The 23399-nt window shown below is 40.8% G+C and overlaps 1 protein-coding gene across 1 annotated transcript in view; it reads right to left on the bottom strand.

Annotated features, from left to right (window-relative positions):
- Positions 1 to 23058, bottom strand: part of GPC6 (glypican 6) — a 1194386-nt gene extending 1171328 nt beyond the window's left edge. The window contains exon 1 of the mRNA XM_054445853.2: positions 22252 to 23058. Coding sequence (XP_054301828.1) covers positions 22252 to 22411 — 160 coding nt within the window. The 5' untranslated portion in view covers positions 22412 to 23058. The remainder of the gene's footprint in view (positions 1 to 22251) is intronic.
- Between the last annotated feature and the right edge of the window lie 341 nt (positions 23059 to 23399).

Here is a 23399-nt window from a genome sequence, read left to right as displayed (position 1 = left end):
CAAGGGGTCTGTGCAAAGGAAAGAGATGGAAGAACAGTAATGGTTTGCCAAGTCACCCAGTGATATGGCTTGGCTATGTCCCCACCCAAATCTCATCTTGAATTGTAGCTCCCATCATTCCCTCAGGTTGTAGAGGGACCCAGTGGGAGATAACTGAATCATGGGGGTGGTTTCCTTCATACTGTTTTGTGGTAGTGAATAAGTCTCACAAGATCTGATGGTTTTATAAGAGGAAACTTCTCTTCTCTTGTCTGCTGCCATGTGAGACATGTCTTTCACCCTCCACCATGATTGTGAGGCCTCCCCAGCCATGTGGAACTGTGAGTCCATTACACCTCTTTCTTTTGTAAATTGCCCAGTCTTGGATATGTCTTTATCAGCAGTGTGAAAACAAACGAATACACCCAGTTTCTCTCTGAGCTTTGCCTCAATGCTGGGAAGCCAAAGGGAAGCAGGATTTGGGGCCCAAATTCTGCTTAGGATTCTGTAAAGAGATTGCCTGGTGGGCTACCTGGACCAACTTTAGGGTCAACTTTGGGGCACAGAGTACTCAGAGGGAGAGCTACACACCTCACCTGGGTAGCACTGGTCTGGCTCAGCAATCCCTAGAGCCCTCCTGGGAAGAACTCAGAAAGCAGCGGAGTTGCAAACCAGAGGCTTGTCATGGTCCCCCCACGCCAAGTGATCAAGGCTGGAGATGGGCCAGAGGCCAGTTAAGTGACAAGCCAGTGACTCAGGAGGCCTTCATGCCCAGAAAGGCCAATGTGAGGGTGAATATTGAAGGAAAGGGGACTAGTTACCTGGTCCTTCCCAACTTGAATAAGAGCAGATCACAAAGTATATCACCTCCAGATATGCAGGCAGCAGGGCCCTGGAAATGGGCAGAGCCCTAGGACCCTCAGTTTTCTTTCATGAGAAAGAGTCACTCCTTTATCACTCCCCAATCTAAGAGATTTATTTTCTCCTCTACTCTGTGTTAATTGACAATCCTGCGTACAGCCTTTCATACTTGTCAAATACTATTCTAAGAGCTTTAGAAATGTTCATTCCTTTAGTACAATCCCAGTGATGAGAGATAGGAACTGCTATTACCCCTGTTTACGGATGGAAAAATCAAGGCACAGAGAGGTTCAGAAAAGGCTAAGTAGAGGAGCCAGGAGTGAAAGCCACTGCACCACAGCAAGTATCCCACTTGACTGACTGTCACCTAGAAAGGCAAAACTGATCAGACTACATTTTCAACTAGATCAGACTAAAATGTTTTTTCCTGTTACCCATCAAGTGGGAGCTCCTGAGGAAAACTAGACAGGTTATATGAGCAAGAAGAGAAGGAGAAGGAGAAACCAAAAAGTGGAGGAAAAGGGAACTATATGCCTTTTACATCAGAGTTGCAACATGTGTATATTTTCAATTCAAAAATGGTGGCAGCTCACAACTTCCCAAAGGTCCTTCCGAAAGCTTGTAAAATGAGCCATTTCCTGGAGTGAGGAATGATGACTCACCCGCATGGCTGTTTTTCTCTTACCTCTGCTAGTTACCACTGGAAAGTGGAAATATGAGGCGCTGCTTGGACCAAAGTGAAATCAAAAGACATACTATTTCTCTAGTTTTTAAAATGGAAAAACCTCCAATTTGACAAGGGCTCTTCAGTTATGTTTAACATTTTTTTCCCAAAAGTCGACAAGACTGAAATGCCAACCTCTTTCAACAGACCAAACCTTTTAAAGGCCTTCATGTTCCCTATGCAGGAAGCCCATAGCTGCCTATAAGGCAAACATTGCACAACCCTTACCAACAGAGGACAAAACTAACACTCAGAACAACAGAAAGGGAAGCCAAAGGCAGAAAGAATACAATTCTAAATGTTAAATATGTTGTTTTCAGAAATACACAGCAATTTTTAGGATTAAAATCAATCAATTTAAAGTATAAGAAGTTTTAGAGGTTTCACAGGTTCCATTAATTATTTTCCCTGATGTGATATTACCAAATGGAGGCCCCTATTAATGGTGAAAATACGTCCTCAGTGATCTCAGTTCCTGATGGGTGGTAATATAGGACAGACAGCTCAGTAAGGTGGTAGGTTTATGGCACTGATAATACTTTCTATTTATCTGAAATTTGTTTCAGTTTTTCAAATCTAACATGCCAGTGAATAGGTCCTAGGATATGGTGTTGGTACAATGTCTGTAAACAATGATTCTTTCAGGGAGGGGAAAAAAAGAACAGTGCTTTCAATGTTCAGTATCCTTTACATCTGCTGCTCAGCTGGAAACACTGTTAAAAGGCCATTAGAACCTTAAGGTAACAGACCTCGAATGCTATGAAAGCCATAGAGCAATTGGCTGTTTGTGTTAGGAGTATCAGCTCCAGCCACCTCCTTTTCATGGGCTGAAAACAGCTTCTGTCATGAGCCGTGAAAATCAATTCCACAGTAACCAGGCTGAAATGCGGTTGAAGGTGGTGCACCTACAGGCTGGCGCTGTGCAGCAGAGCCTCCTTCTGGGCATCCGTGGCACCTTCCAGAAGTTTTAGGCAGCGGCTCCCAGCAGTGCCTGGGAGGTAATGAGCAGCTCAGTACTTCCAGGAACCTTCAGGCTTATGGCTTAGGACACTGGTCCTCTCTTATACTTAAATAGGTTAAAATAGAAATTGTCACCCTGAATGAAGATAGCTGTAGGAAGTGTCGTACTGGGAAAAAGCCTGCTCTTGCTTATTTGTATTCCATTTTTCCTGATTATAGTAATTGTGACAGAGGCTCATTTAAAAAAAAAAAAAAAAAAAAAAACACTGTTTCTGGGCCTTTTAAAGTACAGAACATTTTTAGACTTTTTTTTTTTCAAAGATAAGATAATACTTTTGAAAATACGTCCTTTAGGGGACTAAGCAGTTTTGTCAAGATTGTACTTTTTAAAATCATGGTTAGAAAGGTTGAAATTCATTTTAAAATATGTTATAGGTTCTTCTGTTCTAGGAAATTGTTATTCCAGTTGTAAAAATCAACCTTGGTTATCACATAGAATTAAGCTCATTCTAACCTATATTTCTATATATAGTCAACCCTTTGTTATACTGAAAACCTTTGTATACACTGCTAAGCTTGTTCTGAGTAAGAATAGCCACTCCTAAATCATAGCAACCAGCTTATGTGCATACATATAACTTCTTATAATATTATCTCATCATCAATAGCCCAGGCTGAGTAACTGATTCAGTTAATTAGTTAAATTTTGTGTTAACAACAAAATGGAAAAAATATAATTTCATGTTTTTTGCTCTGAATATCTGATGTAACTAACTTGTTTTAACTGAAATTTAAGTGTGATTACTCCATACATATTTTGTTGACTAAAACAGAAAAATATATAATTTTTATGTCTTTTGCACAAAATACATAATGAAGACCTCTTAGTGATTCCAAGACATTTCCAAGTGATATTTTAAAGAGGGGAAGGTGGTCATTGAAAATAGATTATTCATAATAGGTGTGTTGTTGATGACATATGATTTGCCATTTGTGAAGTATTTTATATTCAATTGAAACTGACCTTTTATGAGGGCCATGTGGTAATATAAGTGAAATGAATATATTCTTTATTGCGGTCATATAAAAAGATTGGCCTAAGCTTTTAACATAATGCTTGACCTGGTATCTAATATCCCCAAGTCTGTGAAAGAATATTGAATAAGATACCATATCCTGAAATGAGTAGTAAAAGCATAATAAAATCCTTTCACACATTAGCACTTGATAATGTAAAAGTAACAGTAAACTAAGATTCCCAAGTTCAAGGCAAATATAGCTGAAGGAGAAGCTAATAATGGATCACCTCATAGGAGTGTCCAGCAATCCTGCATTTTCAGATTGTTAGTACTTTAGAATTACAAGTTCCCATTTTCAAAATAGCAATCCTAAACTCTTCAAAAACATTTGTTAGGCAAACAGAAAACAGAGGTCAAAGATAAATCTTAATTTGTTTTTGGTGATTTTTAATATAGCTTGTAGGATTATCTAAAAGCAATCTCAAAAATTCTGTCTTCTAAAATCAGTTCACTGATATAAACATCTCTTTAAAGAATTAGGGATCTCCTAAGGGAACTTCATGTAAACTTTTTAAAGTACGCAGGGAGATCAGTAGTACAACTTGTAGCAGTAACACACTTTGTGGGTGGAGATGCTCACCCACAACCAATGTAAAAAACAATACAAAAACCATTATCCAAAAGGTGACTGTCCACTCTGAAAGAAATCTGTATTTATAACCACAATGAACGGCAACCAGAGTATGAGCCCCAGAGACTCAAAGTATGATACCTGACCCAACAACATCAGCATCACCTGAGAACTTGTTAGAAATGCAAATTACAGACTCCAGGCCAGAACTACTACTGAATCAGAAACTCTGGGAAGTGGAGCCCAGTCATTCGTGTTTTGCAAGCCTTTCAGTGATTCTGGCGCATAGTAAAGTTTAGGAAGCTCACTGCTCTACATCACTCATTCTCAATCCTGGGAGCGCGTCGAAATTAGGAAACTATGAAGGGAGAGAAAGAATGAAGGAAGGAAGGAAAGAAGAAGGAATGACTGTGCCCTTTCCCAAATCAATTAAATCAGAGTATCCAAAATTGAATAATGGTGCTCAAGTACAGATAATTTTCAGTGACCCACATTACAGCCTAGAAAACTGTTTCATTTTAAGGAATTTTGCGAACTGGCTGTTAAACTGTTGGTAGCTTGAAATTGTTCATGGTGAGAATATTTATACCACAAAACTTACCAAATGCTATGAATCAGTGTCCCCTCCACACCCAGGCAGTTGTTAATACCTAATCAGTTCATCACTGGCCAGGGTTGAGAAATACTGGACTAAAGTGACAATGCCAAATACCTCATTAATTCAGACAGCCTCGGCAGTTTCTCTCAATTTCTCAATTACTACTCAATTTCTTGGGATTCTTATTAAGATTACGAGGATTTTTTTTGAAGATGGCAGATTAGAGGCTTTGTTAGTGTGCCTCACCCTTTTGAAAAGAGCAAAATAGTATGTAGAGATTCACGCTGTGCACTTTTATCTAAGAAGGAACAGAGGAACTCAAGAGAAAAAGTGAAAGAAACTTTGGATACTGTGAAAGGAGCAGTAGGCAGCAGCCTGCACTGTGAGTCAGGCAGAAAACTGCAGTCTTCGGAGTGTGAAAGGGGGAGAGACTGTCTCCTTCATGCACATTCCCATTGGGGAGCCGCTTAATCCAGGCCATGGGGGAGCTCCTTAACCCTACCGGGTGCTAGAGCTGATTTGGGGAGTAGTGGGGAGAAGGAGCAGCATGGAGAAGTGCTTTGCATGCCCTCCCAGGCGCCAGGAGGGGCAGAAGGAAGACACTCCTAATCCAACTCACAGACGCCCACGTGGAAATCTGCTAGCTAACTCAGGAGATGGCCACAGGCTGAAAGAAGCTCCCAAGCGAGATTTGCAACCTAATCTTAAGCATAAAGCATGCTTCTGGCATGGGCACAGGAGCCAGGTGCCCCTGCTTCGTGGGCTGAACTAGAAGGGGTGTGTGGCCTAAGAGCTGCGGTTTCTGTCTTGGGTGGGAAGTCTTGCAGTGTGTGGCAGTCTTGCACTGTGGGACCCAGCCAGCCCTTGCAGCTTTCTGCCAGCAGAAGTCTGTGGGTGTGAGATCTGCCCTGTCAAAGGCATGGGAGCTGGGTGGGTCTCACTGCCACCTGCTGCCCGGCTCCCAGCGTGGACTCTTTTATGCAGTGAAAGTGGTTCCATTCCTTTCTGAAACATTACCCCAGTGGCCAGGGAATTTCCCACTGACTCCCATCAGGGTCCCTGCTTGCACTCACACTTAGGGAGCCAAAGCACAGGACTGCCTGACCCAGCCCCCACCCAGCTTTTCCCCTCCACCCACCTTGGCAGCAGAACACAGACAGGGCCTTTTAGGAGTTCCACGGCCCTGCCCATCACTAGCGACATCTGAGTGCTTCCCCTGAATAACACAGGCCAAGCATCCCATGGCCACCCCAGCAGCTGGTTCTGTCCTACAAGCGCTACCTCCTGGCCCGACTTCACCCAGCACAGCCCATTACAACATCTTCTGACACAATAACACAGTGCTTGTGAAGGAGAAAACTCTTCTTTGACCTCAGCTAACACCATTGTCCACACCACCCCAGCTACCCAGGAGGCCTTGAGCCCGTTCACATGCCCGGTACACTGATGCTACAGCTGGCAAGTGAGAAAGCCACCAAACCACATCAAATAGCCTTATTTAGAAATCCTGAACAGACCAAGACAGACCTACAGAGCCCACACCACTCCCCTGCCACCCCCATCAGAGCTGGTGCTCGCACCTGCCACTGGGAGACTGGAGAGGACAGGTCAGCCTGGTCCAGCTCCAACCATATCACTTGCCTCTGAAGCTAAGAGCAAAGCCCAAGCTACTGCAAGTCCTGTAGACCAGTCCATGGCCTGAGGGATCAGAGGGCTTTTCTAGGTGGCTGACTAGAGACATGGGTGAACAATTCCCTTCAGAACAAAACAACAACAAAAAAAACGAATTACAGGTGAATGTGAATAACCATAGCCTAAATGGAGTGTTAAGGGGAGATTGTTGGAGCCCATTGGAAAGTTCATTGGAAGAATCTACAGCATACACAAAAATTAAGGAACCAAGAAGCTTGCAGAGATCAAATCAAGAGAGACTTAGTATTCTGTGGAAAGGGTAGGTGGGAATGCTCTTGGCCTCTCTAGCCCTTGCAGCAGACTGCTGGTACCCAAACTCAAGGAGAGCTTTTTTGCCACCATGAGCCCAAGTACTGGAGCGGGCTGCGATCTGGGGACTTCTCGAGGGCATTACATTGGGCTACCATCTCAAACAGGGTCCCTTCCTGTTCCCCCTGGTCCCAACCTGTAGTAGCAGGTGCCATACTGAGTGTGCATACTGAGTGTGCATCCATTGCGAGACTCTGTTCTGCTCAGGGACTTTCAACCCTTTTGTCTTCATATCACAGGATCCCTTGCAGACATGCCTCAGTACCAACCTGGATTGTGGCAACCCCACATGGTGGCTAGACCCAGAGGAACAGCAGGATTCACAGTGGTCTGGCCCCCAGGGATTGTCATACCTAGGGGAAGGGGGAGTGCACCATACCAAGGGAGCACCTTGTGGGACAAAAGAAACAGAGTGCAGGCTTTTCTGTGTCCGTGAACTTGCTGCTTGTAGGCTAGGAGCAGCTGCAACTCTTTCAGCAGAGGGATAGGCACAGTGCTCAGCTCAGTGGGAAGACTGCAATTCTTCCCCAGCGGTCGAGCAGCCCCAGTACTCATGAAGGGACATAGAGGGGACTTCTCCCCCTCACCCACTGCTGCAGACACAGCCAGGATGTCTCCTGTAGGAGCTTGGCTTGGGAGCATCTGTAGATGGTCTTTCTAGAGCATTTTGGGGTGACTGTGTCTCCACAGGATGTGTGTCCTCTGGGGTCAGGCTTGCAAGAGGAGTAGAGCCCTGCTCCCTCTCTACACAAAATGTCAGCATTCCTGAAGATGGAAAGATGCTCGTCTAATCTGAATATCCAGAACACTGGGACAGAAGCATGATAGGGAGTTGGGTTGTTTTTTGCCAGGCTTGTAGTAGAGCTGAGGTAGCACCCTCCCTTTCACCTATGAAGACCTCAGTGCATTTCATGGGAACTCCCCAGGCTACATCCATCAGGGCTGGGATGTGTGCCCACCATTGTGGTATTGCATATACCCACCTACCTCAGCCATAGCCAATTCTTACCCATGGACACCTCTAATTAAACTGAAGCCTAAATTGTTCAACCCAGTGAAAAAAATACTGGGGAAAAAAGTACACATCAAGAGGAATAAAATAAGCTTCATGAGACCTCTGCCATTCCAGCACCACAGGAGACAGTGACCCTATTCACATACCCGCTACATTGTTACTATAAGCAGGACCTAAGAAAGCCATCAGACAAAATTCTCTATAACCAAGGAACTCACACAGGGTCTTTGCAACTGAAATTACCCAGAGCCAAAGCTAGGGAATCATAAACTATACACATTATAGTTACACCCTCAAAGAGAGAAAAAAAAAAAAAAAAAAACCAGTGCAGTCAAAACTCAATTCAAAAATAAGAAGAAGAAACATTCTATCCAGATGAGAAGGAAGCAGAAAAATAATTCTGGCAATATGAAAAGCAGAGTTTTGCAATGCCCCCAAAAGATCTCATTAACTCTTTAGCAATAAATCTAAACCAAAATGAAATCTTGGAAATACCAGATAAAGAATTCAAAATACTTATCATAAAGTGTCTGAATGAGATCCAAGAGGAAGTCGAAACCAACATAAAGAAATCAAGAAAACAACTCAAGATATAAATGAAAATTTTCCAAGGAGATAGATTTTAAAAAATCAAAAAATCAAAACCAAACCAAACAAACAAACAAACAAAAAACAGAACTTCTGGAAATGAAAGACTCATTTAGGGAGTTACAAAATGCAATGAAAAGTTTTACCAAGAGACTAGACCAAGCAAAAGAAATAATTTCAGAGCTTGGATATAAGGCTTTTGGGTTTACCCAATCAAACAAAAAAAAAAAAAGAAAAAAGAATCAAAAGAAATGAATACAGTCTCCAACAAATATGGGATTCTCTACAACATCCAAACCCTACAATCATAGGTATTCCTGAAGGAGAAGAAGAAAAAGTAAAAAGTTTGGAAAACCTATTTGAGGGAATATTTGAGGCGAACTTCTCTGCTTGATAGAGATTTAAACATCCAGACACAAGAGGCTCAAAGAACTCCTGGGAGATTCATTGCAAAAAGAATATCAGTAAGCTATGTAATCATCAGGTTATCTAAAGTCAACATGAAAGAAATAATTCTAACAATAGTGAGACAAAGGCATCAAAACTTTTAAAGGAAAATCTGTCAGACTAATGGCAGACTTCTCAGCAAAAAACTCACAAGCCAGAGGGGATTGGAATTCTATATTTAGTCTTCTTAAACAGAGTAACGGTCACCAAGAATTTCGTATGGTGCAAAACTTAGTTTCATAAATGAGGGAGAAATAAGGTCTCTCCCAGTAAAGCAAACTCGGAGAGAATCTGTCACCACTAGACTGGACCTATAAGAAATGCTCAAAGGAATTCAAAACATCAGAATGAAAGTTCTATATGCACCAGTATAAAAAACATTCAAAATATAAAACTCACTGCTTATAAAATAGTAACATGATGGAGAATACAAAACAACTAGGTAGCAATCAACATGATGACTGGAAGAGTATTTAACATATTACTATTAACTTGGAATATAAATTATCTAAATGCCCCACTTAAAAGATAGATTAGTGGATTTAATTTAAAAAGCACAACCTAAGTATGTGTTGCCTTCAGGAGACCCACTTAACTTGTGAAGATTCTTACAGACTCAAGGTAAAGGGGTGGAACAAAATATTCCACACAAATGGCATCCAAAAATGAGCAGCACTGGTCATTCTTATATCAGATAAATCAGACATTAAATCAACAGAAGTAAATAAATAAATAAATAATAAAAAGACATAGACGGTCATTATATAATGATAGTTGGTCAACTCAACAAGAAGAGATAACAACCTTAAATAAACATACACCTAACACCAGAGCTTCCAGATTTGTAAAACAAATACTACTAGATTTAATAAAAGAGAAATACAGCAATACAATCATAGTGGGGGACTTCAACACAACACTAGCTAGATCATTGAGGCAGAAAGTCAACAAAGAAACATTTGCCATAAACTGGATTCTAGGACAAATGGACCTAACAGAGGCTTACAGAACATTCTACACCAAACTAGAGAATATACATTCTTGTCATAAGCACATGGAATAGTTTCCAAGACAGATCATACAATAGGCCACAAAACAAGTTCCAATAAATTTTTAAAAATCAAAATCATATCAGGCATCTTCTCAGACTACAGCAGAATAAACCTAAAAATCAATTCCAAGAGGGACTCCCAAAACTACACAAATATATGGAAATTAAATTATCTGCTCCTGAATGATTTTTAGGTCAATGACAAAATCAATATTAAAATTAAGAATTTTTTCAAAATGAATGATGACAGTGACACAAGTTATCAAAATCTCTGGGATACTGTAAAAGCAGTACTAAGAGGAAAGCTTATAGCACTAAATGCCTACATCAAAAAAGACAAAAAGATCACAAATTGACAACCAATGTCACACCTCAAGGAGCTAGAAAAACAAGAAAAACCAAACCCAAAGGTAGCAGAAAAGAAATAACAAAGATCAGAGCAGAACTAAGCAAAACTGAAACTGAAAAAAACAATACAAAGATCAATGAAATGAAAAGTTGGTTCTTTGAAAAGATAAAATTGATAAATCACTAGCTAGGTTAACCAGGAAAACAATAGAGAAGATTCAAATAAGCTCAATCAGAAATAAAAATGGAGACATTACAACTGATACCACAGAAATACAAAAAATGATCTGAGATGATCTTTTGTATTTCTGTGGTATCAGTTGTAATGTCTCCATTTTCATAGATCTGATGTTCTATGAACATCTCTAAGCATACAAAATGGAAAATCTAGAGGAAATGAATAAATTTCTGGAAACATAAAACCCCCAAGCTTGAATCAGGAAGAAACAGAAATCCTGAAGAGACAAATAACAAGTAGTGAAATCAAATCAGTAATTAAAAAAATTTTCCAACAAAATGAAGCCCAGGACCAGCTAGATTCATGCTGAATGTGACCAGACATTAAAAGAAGTGATACCAATCCTATTAAAACTATTTCAAAAGATTGAGAAGGAGGAATCCTCCCTAACTCATCCTATGAAGCCAGTATCACCCTGATACCCAAGTCAGGAAAGACACAACAAAAAAATAAAACTGTGGACTGAGATCTCTGATGAACACAGATGCAAAAATCCTCAACGAAACATAGTAAACCAAATACTATAGCACAACAAAAAGATAATTTGCCAGGATCAACTAAGCTTCATTTCAGGAATGCAAGGATGGTTCAACATATGCAAGTCAACAAATGTAATTCACCACATAAACAGAATTAATAACAAAAGCTGTATGGTCATTTCAGTATATGAAGAAAAAGCACTTAATAAAATTCAGCATCACTTCATGATAAAAACCCTCAAGAAACAAGGCATAGAAGGAGCATACTTCAAAATAATAAAAGCCATATATGACGCACCCACAGTGAACATCATACTGAAGGGAGAAAAGTTGAAAGCATCCCCTCATAAGAACATTTCCCTTAAGAAGTGGAACAAGACAAGGATGCCCACTTTCACTACTTCTATTGAACATATACTGGAAGTCCTAGCCAGAGCAATTATGCAAAAGAAAGAAATAAAAGGCATTCCAATTAGAAAAGAGGAAGTCAAACTATGTCTGTTTGCCAATGATATGTTCCTGTACCTAAAAAAACCCTAAAGACTCCTCCAAAAGACTACTGGATTTGGTAAATGAACTCAGTAATATCTCAGGTTACAAGGCCAACCCATGCAAATCAGTAGCACTGCTAAATACCAATAATGACCAAGCTTAGAATCAAATCAAGAATTCCATCCCATTTACAATAGCTGCAAAACAATAAAATTTTTATTTTAAAGTATAAGGAATATATTTAACCAAGGATGTGAGAGATCTCTACAAGGAGAACTACAAAACACTGAGGAAAAACTGTAGATCACACAAACAAATGGAAAAACACCCCATGCTTATGGATTGGAAGAATCAATATTGTGAAAATGACCATATTGCCAAAAGTATTCTACAGACTCAATGCAATTTCTATCAATTTACCAATATAATTTTTCACAGAGTTAGAAAAAGCAATCCCAAAATTCATATGGAACCACAAGGAGCCCGAGTAGCCAAAGCAATCCTAAGCAAAAAGAACAAAGCTGAAGGCATCACATCACCCAACTTCAAATTATACTACAATGCTATAGAAGCCCAAATAGCATGGTAATAGTGTAAAAATAGACACATAGACAAATAGAACAGAATAGAGAACCCAGAAATAAAGCCTAATCCCTACAACCAATGAATCTTTGACAAAGCAGACAAAAACATACACTGGGGTAAGTACACCCTATTCAATAAATGGTCCTGAGAAAACTGTCTAGTCACATGCACAAGAATAAAACTGGATCCCTATCTCTCACCATATGAAAAAATAACTTAAGATAAATTAAAGACTTAATTGTAAGACCTGAAACCATTAAAATTCTAGAATGAAACCTAAGAAAAACTCTTCTGGACACTGGCCTAGGCAAATAATTTATGACTAAGACTCCAAAAGCAAATGAAATAAAAACAAAAATATATAAGTTGGACTTAATTAATCTAGCAAGCTTCTGCATAGCAAAGGAAATAATCAAAAGAGTAAACAAACTACAGAATGAAAGGAAAGATTTGCAAACTATGCATCTGACAAAGGACTAATATCTATAATCTACAAGGATCTCAAATCAGCAAGAATAAAATGAATAATCACATTAAAAAGTGTGTAAATGACATGAAGAGATATTTTTCAAAAGAAGACACGCGAATGGGCAAAAACGTGAAAAAAATGCTTAACATTACTAATTATCATGCAAGTGAAAATTAAAACTACTATGAGATACCACCTTATCCTAGTCAGAATGGCCATTATTTAAAAAATCAAAAAACAATAGATGTTGATGTAGATGTGGTGAAGAGGGAATGCTTATATACTGTTGGTGGGAATGTAAATTAGTCCAACTTCTACAGAAAACAGCATGGAAATTTCTCAAAGGACTAAAAGTAGATCTACCATTCAATCCAGCAATCCCACTATTGGGTTTATCTAGTCAAAGGAAGAGAAGTCATTTTATCAAAAAGACAACTGCACTCATATATTTATCACAACACAACTCACAATTGCAAACAGGGAATTCTACCTAAGTACCCATGAAACAGTAAGCGGATAAAAAGAATTTGGAATATATAGACTATGGAATACTACTCAGCCCGAAAAAAAACGAAATCATGTCTTTTGCAGTAACTTGGATGGAATTGGAGGCCATTATCCTAAATGAAGTGACCCAGGAACAGAAAACCAAATACCATGTTTTCACTAATAAGTGAGAGATAAGTATGCATACACAGGGGCACACAGAGTGGTATAATGCAGCAGTCCCCAACCTTTTTGGCACCAGGGACTGGTTTCATAAAAGACAGTTTTTCCATGGATTGGTGGGGATGGTTTGGATATGAAACTGTTTCACCTCAGACCATCAGGCATTAGATTCTCATAATGAGCACGCAACCTACATCCCTCGCATGAGCAGTTCACGACAGAGTTCATGCTCCTAAGAAAAGCTAATGCCACTGCTGATTCGACAGGAGGCAGAGGGCAGGCAGTGATGTTCACTTGCCTACTGTTACCTCCTGCTGTATGGCCCAGTCACTAACAGGCCACACACCATTACCAGTCCATGGCCTGGGGGTTGGGGATCCCTGTTATAATAGACACTGGAGACTAAGAAGTAGGGAGGGTGGGAAGAGGGTGAGGGATGAAAAATTTGCTCTTGGGTATAATGAACACTATTTGGGTGACAGGTACACTAAAAGCTCAGAATTCACTACTATATAATTCATCCATGTAACCAACAACCACTTGTACTCCTAAAGCTATTGAAATTTGAAAGAATAACCAAAAAAAGATAATGAAGATTAGCTAAGCCATGCTATGATCATCAGCTCCCATCTGAGGGTCCAGCTGAAAGACCATATCCTTTTGCCTTCCCTTCTAGGTATAGGCATAGGAGGCAATTCTGAAATGAGAAGGGTGGGCATCTCTGCTGGGGGACTGTTGAGAGTTGTCTGCCTCGTCAAGGAAGAGACATGTGGGAAGAAATCATTCCTTTCTGTGCCTCTAGGCATTGTCATGAGGCCTTAGCTCCTGGAACTCTAGCCATCATCTTGTGTTTATTTGGAGGTGATCTGGTGGAATAAGGATCTGAGAGCCAAAAGACAGAGAACCTGGCACCCTGTTGATACTGCAAGCTTACAGCTTTCTCACTCCTGCAAGAGCTCTGCACTGGGACTTCTTGTTATGTAAAATAACGGCTTTCCCTGACTGTGTAAGCCAGTTGAGTCAGGAATTTCTGTGACCTGCTGCCAAAAGTATCTTAACTGACACAGAGTACTTGAGTTGAGAGTTTCAACAGCTCATCCTCTAAACTCTTTTATTGGAATTTCTAAGTAGCAGAGTGAAGTTTTTAATTTTTAAAAATTTTCCCTTTTAATCTTGTTTCTTCCTTCTCTCATGGCCTTATTCACCCCTTCTTCACTCCTCTCATCCTCCTCTGAGACCTTGGCAATCTCCTGCCTAAGCCTCTAAAATTTAAGTGTCTCCTGGCTGTCCTTCTTCCCTCACCCGGGGCCTTTAATGATCTCTTCTCTAATCCATCCTGTGATACTGCTTGCCTAATCCAAAACAATACTTTCGTCATGTCACCTCTCTGCCAAGAACCTGAGATGATGACCTACTTTCTGTCATATAAAGCCTAGAATTTTCAAGGCCCTCCAAAAATCCAATCCCACCCTATCTATTCAATATCAGATTCATTTCTGTGCTCTCCTCCGCACACCCTACTTTGCTCACATATTTAATTACTCCGTAACTGCCTCCTTCTTTCACGGCCCTTTGTCAAATGCTACTTGTCCTTCAAGGCTCCAATTAAATTTTGCCTCCTCCTTTCTGCTTCAACCTCTCATTGTTGTTATTATAATCAGTAATGATATTTGGTACTTAGATTAAAACAATGCTGTGTCAGTAGTTTAAGTACCAAATATCATTACTGATGGAAATGATGGTACAATTTGATTAATTCTCCATTAGGGTAAAAAATTTGAAGTTTTTTTTTTTTCACTGACAGAACAGAAAGTACTGTGACTTAAATTTCATCGTGAATGTAGCTGATTACATGTATTTTGATATTTCTACACTTTTGAGAGTTAGCAATTCATCTGATCCTATTTGAGAAATCTCTTTCTCTCAGTGACACTGATACTGTTAATAGGCTTCTGCTGGTTTAATGATATTGAGTTTTGTCTCCATTATGAAGCACACGAGAACTATGCTAAAGTATTTTTATTACCATGGTAATTCAATTAACATTTCTGGGACACTTACTTCTCTCTTAATTCTCTCTCTCTCTTCCTTCCCTTTCTCTCTCTCTCTCACTCTCTCTCTCTCTCTCCCACACACACACATACACAAACACACAACCCAGTCCTTATTCATTGTCAGTCACATAGTAGATGCTAAATAAGTAACTTTGATCCATTTCACCTACTAAGTATTTCTTGAATCCTTTCTATTTCCATGGTCACCACTCTAGTCCTAGCTAGCCTCTCCTCCTTTTCCTGTATCTGTTTTTTTCCCCTCAATCCTTTCTCTATAGAGCAACCAATGTAATACTTCAAAACTATATCCAATCCTGATTAAAACACTTATTCAACAGCTTCTTAAGGGACTCAGGCTAAAGATCAAAGTCACTGTAGTGGGTTTGAGGGATGTCAGGGCTGATGGGGGTGGGGGAGGATGACATGACCCCCAGGTGGCAGTAGCACACAGTGAGCTTAATTTGGAAGACACTTAGGTTGCATGTGAAGGAAAGTCCCTCACAGCATGAGACCTTGCAGGGCTAACAAACGGGCCACCACCCAAAAGGGCAGAAGGTCAAGGAACTCCCAGGGGAGAAGGGCATTATGACCCAGGCAATGTCATCAGCAACAGGGTAGACAGCCTCAGGGCCAGAGAGCTCCTAAGGTCTGCAGCAGCTAGGAGTCTTTGATCACCCCAGGGTTGTCTTATATATGGCTAGCAGACAGGTACAGTTTTACAGAATGCACAAGGCAAACATGCTCTAAATGGTTAAAAACCTGCTTCTTTGTGCTATATTTGAAACGACTGGATGTGTAAAAACTTGACTTTAGCACTACTGAGCTTTTTAGCTAAAGGTTCAGGTCTGCTGTGAAAAAGGGAACAACTTAGGGCCAAGATGCAGGGGTTACCTTTGGATACTTTCTATCTATGTAAGTCATTAACCTGACCTTTGGGCCCTCTTCTCCAGTCTCTCCCACACCCCTCTCCCCACTCACCGACCACTCTCCCCAGGGACTGGAACCCTCCTCACGTTTGCAGGGTATTCTCATCACACAGGAAATTTGTGCCCGTTCCATACTCCTGCTTCCTTACTGAAGGGCACCCATGCTTCAGATCCCATTATTCTGACTCTGATTTGATCAAATGCTCCTATAAAATGCTTTCACAGTACCACGTATCCTTAGTGCTATGCATTTATCTCAGTCGCAATTAATTAATTGTGAATGGTGTCCTTAATTTCTGCTTCCCTGCTGGGATTCAAATTCCCTGGGGCTCTGCCCCCAGAACCTGGTACAATGACTTACCCATAATAAATACTCATTGCATGAAGAAAAAATGCCTAGAAGAAAGAGAGAATGGGTTATTAAAATACCCAATAACCTGAATAATGTGAAAATGTGAAACCAAATTTTGCTTTTTTTTTTTTGGTTACTAACTGGCATATTCATTTAAAACATAATTTTCATCCAAGGTTATTAAAAATTCTTAGATATTTTCATCCAGGATTATTAGAATTTTAAAATATTTACCCAAGTCTCACCACTATGAAACCCTTTATTACAAATATATGATCCCAGGGAGTCAATAGTACTTTCAAACTGTACTATATATATCATTGAAAACTGAATAATACTGGAGAGATCTATGAAAATATTTAAAGTTAAATTATGTACCAGCTCAAGAATTTAACATAGCAGAATTTAGTCTGTAAAGAAATATAAGCACCAAGTTTAAAAGAATATTAAATCGCTGTTTATACTGGCAAGATAAATCTAAATCACCTTACTGGCCTTTCTAGAAGTAATTTGAAAGACGTGAATTAAGTGGGGGTAAAGGTTGTTCTTATACTGTTATTTTTGTGGGTTTCAATATAAGATCAAAAGATTAAAATCATTTTTAAAGCAATTATTTTATTATAATGTTTACCCTAAACTCATATTTCTATACAAAACTAGTGATTGAAGTTAGGTCATTTTAGGTTAAAACTACTCAATAATTTTGTGTTTTATAAGTGTTCATAAATTTCATCCATAATTTTAAAAGAACACTAGTCACTTTCTTACATAATTTATGGCACAATCTTTATGCCATAATACTTAAAGAACATAATGCTGTACATTTTAAATCAATTTTGACAGTGGCCTATATTTCTAGTCACAAGCTATTATTAAGATACAATGCAGTTGAAAGATATTTTATGTAAAAAAGTATATCAGTCAACTCAAATGAACTCTTGTTCCCAATGATGACATATTATCCTCTAATTAAATCAGCTAAGATAACTCACAATCACTCTAAAATTAATTCCCAAATCAAGAATTTAACAAGTGGCACTTCTAATAGCCCAACCTTTAGATTGCTTTGACACCTGGAATTAATGTGATTCTTTTAGAAATCTAGTGACTTGTAGAATCATTAAAAAAAAAAAAAAAAAAATGAAGTTCACCTCACTCATTTGTGACTTACACTGTCCTTCCAAAAACTTTTAAAGAAATCAGCTAACTAAATAGGGGGCAAAGAAATAAGAAATATTTGAACCAGGCAGATAAACAGAAATTAAACAATTTATCTCAAACTGCGATATTTACTGTGGCTTTAAAGAGTAAGAGTTACCAAACACTGTTTTCCATTTAAGTTAATGTGATATCTCCATGGAAACTGGAAAAAAAAAAAAGTTGTGTAAATTGTAAATGTATTAAATTAGTTGGTTTGCTGGGGGAGCAGACAGAAAGGTTTCCAGAGAAAGGAAACGCCCACTGGGCAAAGGTCAGTGAAAAGGAAACATTATGTATTTTGAAGCAAGCAAATAATCTTTTTAAACTATATATTTTTAGATAAATACTTGATAAATTAATATCAAATAGATGAAGAGTTTAGTGCTTTTTTAATATCCAGCTGTAACCCAACTCTCAAAATACCTGGGACAGAAAAAGTTGCAAAATAAATATTGAAAACAGAGCTAGTTACATTTTTTTTTCTAATCTGTGGAGATAAATGTTCTTACTCCCTCTAGCACCATGAATAACTTTCCATCATGAGCTTTGTTGGACTAACCCAATATCTCAATAGGCCTAGTATACTGAAAGAAACCAAGACATGTACTTTAGTTTCTGTGTTTTATGTAACTATATCTTAACAGAAAATGTTCAGAAAAATGCATAAATGCATGAACTATTTAATGTTGGTAGCATGGCCAATTCCTGAGAATACAAAATCCAAAGTCAAAGTGATATTGAGAATTAGAGACGTTGGAACAAAATAGAAACGTATTTAGCATGCACAACTGGAAGGGATACATATACGCATATAGTGATTAATAATACCAGACTATATATATATATATATATATATATATATATATGAAATGAGGAAATAATAGATTTTGCATGCATTCATTCAAAATAAATGGTGAATGTTTAATACTGTAAGGCAGTGAGCCAAGTTAGGTGTATAGACCCTGGAGTCAGAGTGCCTGGGTTTGAACTGCAGCCTCATTACTTACTAGTTGAGTCACCCTTAGGTAAGTTAATTAAAGTTCCTGTCACACAGCCTTTTTATCTATAAAATGGGGTTAATGTGTAGTATCTACTAAGTTATTGGAAGAATTCAGTAAGGTGATATTATAAAGGTAATAATTTTTAAGTAGGTGATGGCCACATAATAAATTCTATATAAGGGATTGTTAAATAATGTCACATTACATAAGTAATGAAAACATGACCATGTAGGCCAATAAGTCACTGTTAACTACGAAGTGTTATAATTAATGATCCTAGCAAGACTCAAGGCATAAAACAGTGGCAGAGTAAGCCTGAAACAACATTCTCTGAATTTCCCAGAGTTTTAAGCACGTGCTATTTTCAGTGGTAGAGTTCCTTTAGAAGTTTAGAACCACCAACACGAGGAGGATTGGAAACTTAGGTCATAATTCTGATGAATGAGGAAAGACTAGAATGTTTCACACTGACCTTTGATCAGAATAACTGTCCTAACAAAGAACCTGATGATTCACTGCTCAATATCTTCCCAGAAGATAGAACAAGAAAAAATAAGCAAGCACATTGTGAAGGCTTTTGGCTAGATATCTGGAAACATTTCTATACCACAAGAATTGCTAAATATTAGAATGGATTGCTGAAAGGGGATCAAGAGTCTACTCCTTTGGAAGTTTTTCAAACAAGGATAAATAGAGTCTATCTGATCTCCTTGCGATGGTTTAAAATCAGTGCTGAGTGAAGACTGATGGTGCAAACTGCCCCTTGAAGGCCGCCTCCTTCCCAAGCATTCTCTGAAAGCATAACTTTATATATTACCTGTGATACTTCCTCATCTGTTGGGTTTCTATTCTACCCTAGAATAGAAAAGGGCAACACTATTTCACAATTGTGAGTTCTGAGTAAAACTTTGATAATGTCATGATGAAACATAATGTCCTTATTACTTCTCAAGTTATTTCACTAAGCAAGCTACCTGCAAATAGCTTTCAATTAGAAACAGCTGTCATGAATCTGAAGTCTGAACAGCAATTCTTTTAAATTTATGTGCCCTAGCAGATTGAAGACACATGAAATTCTTCAAGTAAACCATTAGATGCCCAATCAAGGCAAAGGATAAAAAAGAGTTTAAGAAAAGATAACCACTTACACTAGATAATTAAATGTAAACAGTATCAAGAACTAGGGAGGAGAGATAGAGTGTATTCATGTAACAACAGGGTATATTTCCTAAGTGATTATTAAAACAGCAATAGGTAGCATTAAGTAAAGTTGATTTTGAAAAAACAAGTATATCCTTAAAAAACACAATTATCTTTCAATTCATTATTTTCCTATTAAATGTGCCTCTGACCCTGTGGTGACCTGCATCTTGATTACGTCTACCAGCATCAAAGGACACAAGGCTTAAAGCAAAGTTAACAGTATGCCCTTACTCATGGAAAGTAGGTGAGTTTAAAAAAAAAAAAAGTGCACACATTTTAGGAATTCATAGCTAATAAGCAAACACTGTAATTGTAAAAAGGTGGGGAGGAAACCAAAAACAAAAACAAAAACCTCTTTAGTTAAATATCCACCGAAGAATTCACATGAACCCCTGGGAATGTTCTCAACAAACATTCATGGTAACTACAGAAATTGTTTTACACTGAAAATCTTCACTTTGATATTAAAGAGATGTGCCTGATGCTGAGGATGAACTCTAGTCTCCTGAGAGTCCCATTATCCGCTAAAGAATACCGAAGCAATTTAAAAATACCTAACTATTTTCTTCTTTGAGATATCGCATCTGAAATCATGTTGGGAAATATCTGTGTGCTTAAAAGATACCGTTTGAAAAAGCCCAGATTAAAGGAGAAAAAGTTCCTAGAAGAAGTGATCCATACTATAAACCTTTTAAAAAGTTGAATTCCCTGAGATTTGGGGAGGGAAAAAAAGCGAAGCTGATCCTTATTAATTAATTAAAAAGAATGAAATAACAGTAGACAAAGGAGAAGGAGAGTTAAGAAACTTAAGGAGCTGTGGGGACAGTCACTTTCTATTCATTGATTAACAAATTAAGGAGTTCTGGAAAAGAAGGAAGAAGTAACAAGGATAGAAAAGTAGTCTTATAATTCACCACAGATTCTAACTTAGACTCAGCAAAGGGAATGTCTGGCTCTGAACTGAAAAAGCTCCTTCTATATAATGAGCGTGGTAATTTGCGCCTCTCTTTTTTCCCTCTTTGGCAATGCTCAAATTTATTTAATGTGTTCATTTCAGTGTAAGTAAAAACCCTCACTTCTACAGCTTGAAAATCATAAGAAAATAGTAATTCCTCAAACGTATCGAAACTGTGATGTTCTAAGATATCTGCAAAATGCTTTTCATCCATCCACCAGTTATTTGGCAAAAAGCAGAGAGGCTGATGGAAATTGAGCGTTTTGACTTGACGATCTGAGGTCACTAAGGACTTCAGCTGCCCGGTTTGAGCAGCCCGCGCCCTCGCAGCATCTCCTGGCCTCTCTCGGCCTCTCTCAGTTCTGTTCTTTAGCAGCCAAAGGATTATCTCTCCCCGACACGTTTCATTCACAGAGCCCCAGAGAAGCTCGGATTCGGTTGGAGCTAAGAGCCGGAAAACAAGCACCCAGACTGCCGCGCAAGTTGTCGGAGACCAAGTGCTACACACACAGGCGCCGAGAGAAAGGGTGGGCGCTCTCAAGCTCTTGGTGGAGCAATGCCAGTGGCCGGGCATGCGGGGGACACGGGGCCCCCGAACCCGGACCCGAATCCCCAGCTGAGCCACCCGCTGAAGTTGGCTGCTCGCTGGTAGACGAGGCCGGCTCCGGACCGGGTGGCAGGGTGTCCCCGAGCCCTGAGTGGCCAACAGCGACTGGGGAAGCACTGAGCAACTGTAATGGGAAAGCCCGCCCCACATCTGAAACAGGCAGCCCGTGAAGTCCCCAAACCAGCCTTGAAATCCCGGCGTCCGGAGGCCAGGTCCCCGACAAGGGTCCCTCCCAGCCTTGCCCGCCCCTGGCCCAGGCGCCGGGCGCTCTGTCCCCCGGAGGACAGGGATAGGGGAGAGAGGGGCTGGGGGAGCCCTCCGCGTCTCTCCACCGCCCCTGCCGGCGCAAGGGCGGGAGTGGAGAAGGCGCCACTCAGACTGTGGCGCTGGGCAAACTGCGGTCGCAGTTCTTCCAAGTTTGCCCGAACCAGAGCGCGGAGTGAGCGCCCGGCTCGGCTCTCCGTCTGCGCCTCGCAGCCGCCCCGGAGTGACCCGGGCTCCCTGGCCAGCCGGGCCTGAGCCATCAACCAAGCGGTAGAAGGGCGCGAGAGCAGCGACAGGCGGGAGCCAGGGTGCTCCCGCGTGTGCACACAATGAGGCGGCGGAGACGCACACCTTCCCCCGCCGAAGAAGCCGCAGGAGCATCCGCCGCCCAGCACGGAGACGCGGAGTCCCGTAGAGCGGTGGCAGAAAGTGAGCACCAACTCAGCAACAGGGGGAAGGAAGGGGGCGCCGGGCGGCCAGGGGGACGTGCGGCAGCCGAGGGCTGCAGCCTGCCCTGCAGCGCGCCCGCGCTTACCTGCGATCTCCTGGTAGGGGATGTCCGCCAGGCTGAATCCCTTGGCACCGTACGCCTGGCGGACCTCTCCGCAGCTCCGAGCCTTCACATCCGCCCCGGCGGGGAGGGACAGCAGCAGCCCCAAGAGGGGAAGAATCACAGCCCCGATCCAAGAAGGCATGGTGCAACATACAAATCCAGCTCGGTAAACCCCACGGCCGGTGCGCTCTTCACCTTGCCCCTCAAGCCGAAAGCCCGCCAGAGGCAGCGGCGCGCTCCTCGCCGCTGCCCAGCGTCACCCCCTTCCGCCAGCCGAGGGGACGAGCAGCGCAGCCCTCTGGACTGCGCTCAGCAAACTTTTATAAGCCAGATGGAGGATGGCAAGCCAACAAGGGCTGGCTGGGAAGGCTGCTGCCTTGCTCCTCTGGCCCCTAGATGGAAACGGTGCAGTCAAAACGAGGAAGAGAAGGAAAAGAAGTGTTTAAAAAACCACCATGGGGGTTCAGAGCTGCAATCCGAGTTCCGAGCCGCAGAATCCTGGAGCGCTGCGGACTCGGCTCGCCGGAGTGTGCGGCGAAGGTGGGAACGCGCGCCGGCTCCCCCGGGAGGGAGATGGACAAGCGAGAGCGAGTGTGTGTGCGCGCTTGTGTCTGTTGGTGTGAGCGAGAGGTTCTTGGGGATGTGTGTGCGTGGAGGTATGTGTTGGGGATATACGAGATCTAGGGGAAACCTCAGCTTAACACAGGCTGTGGGAGCCTGTGAGAGTCCTCCTGAAATAGGAAGAGAGAAATCCTGGAGACAGACATTGGAGGCAGGAGGGAAGGAGAAAGGAGGGGGGAGAAAGAAACGTGCTACACATTGCACAGCCGAAATTCACAGGCCGAGTCAAAGGCAAAACCTGGACTGGATCTCTTCCTAGTCGGTAGAAAGGGGGAAAAAAAGAAAAAGAAACGTACCTATTTTCTTATTCACTTCACATCCTTTATACCGATCTGAAATGACATCAATAAACAATCTAGAAAGACAGGGTAATTTTAAGTCATTAACATGTTATTAAGCTGTATTTTTATGGAGGTAAAGGAGAACGCAGTTCCAATTGTTGCTCTTAATATGTGTCCCTGACCTACTGAAACACAAAGCCAGAGTGGAAATAGTCATATACTGGAGAT

This window comes from Pongo pygmaeus, chromosome 14 (genome assembly GCF_028885625.2).
Source record: "Pongo pygmaeus isolate AG05252 chromosome 14, NHGRI_mPonPyg2-v2.0_pri, whole genome shotgun sequence".
Lineage (NCBI taxonomy): Eukaryota > Metazoa > Chordata > Mammalia > Primates > Hominidae > Pongo > Pongo pygmaeus.
The sequence above is the reverse complement of the archived record's forward strand: the minus strand, read 5'-3'. Positions and strand labels throughout refer to the sequence as shown.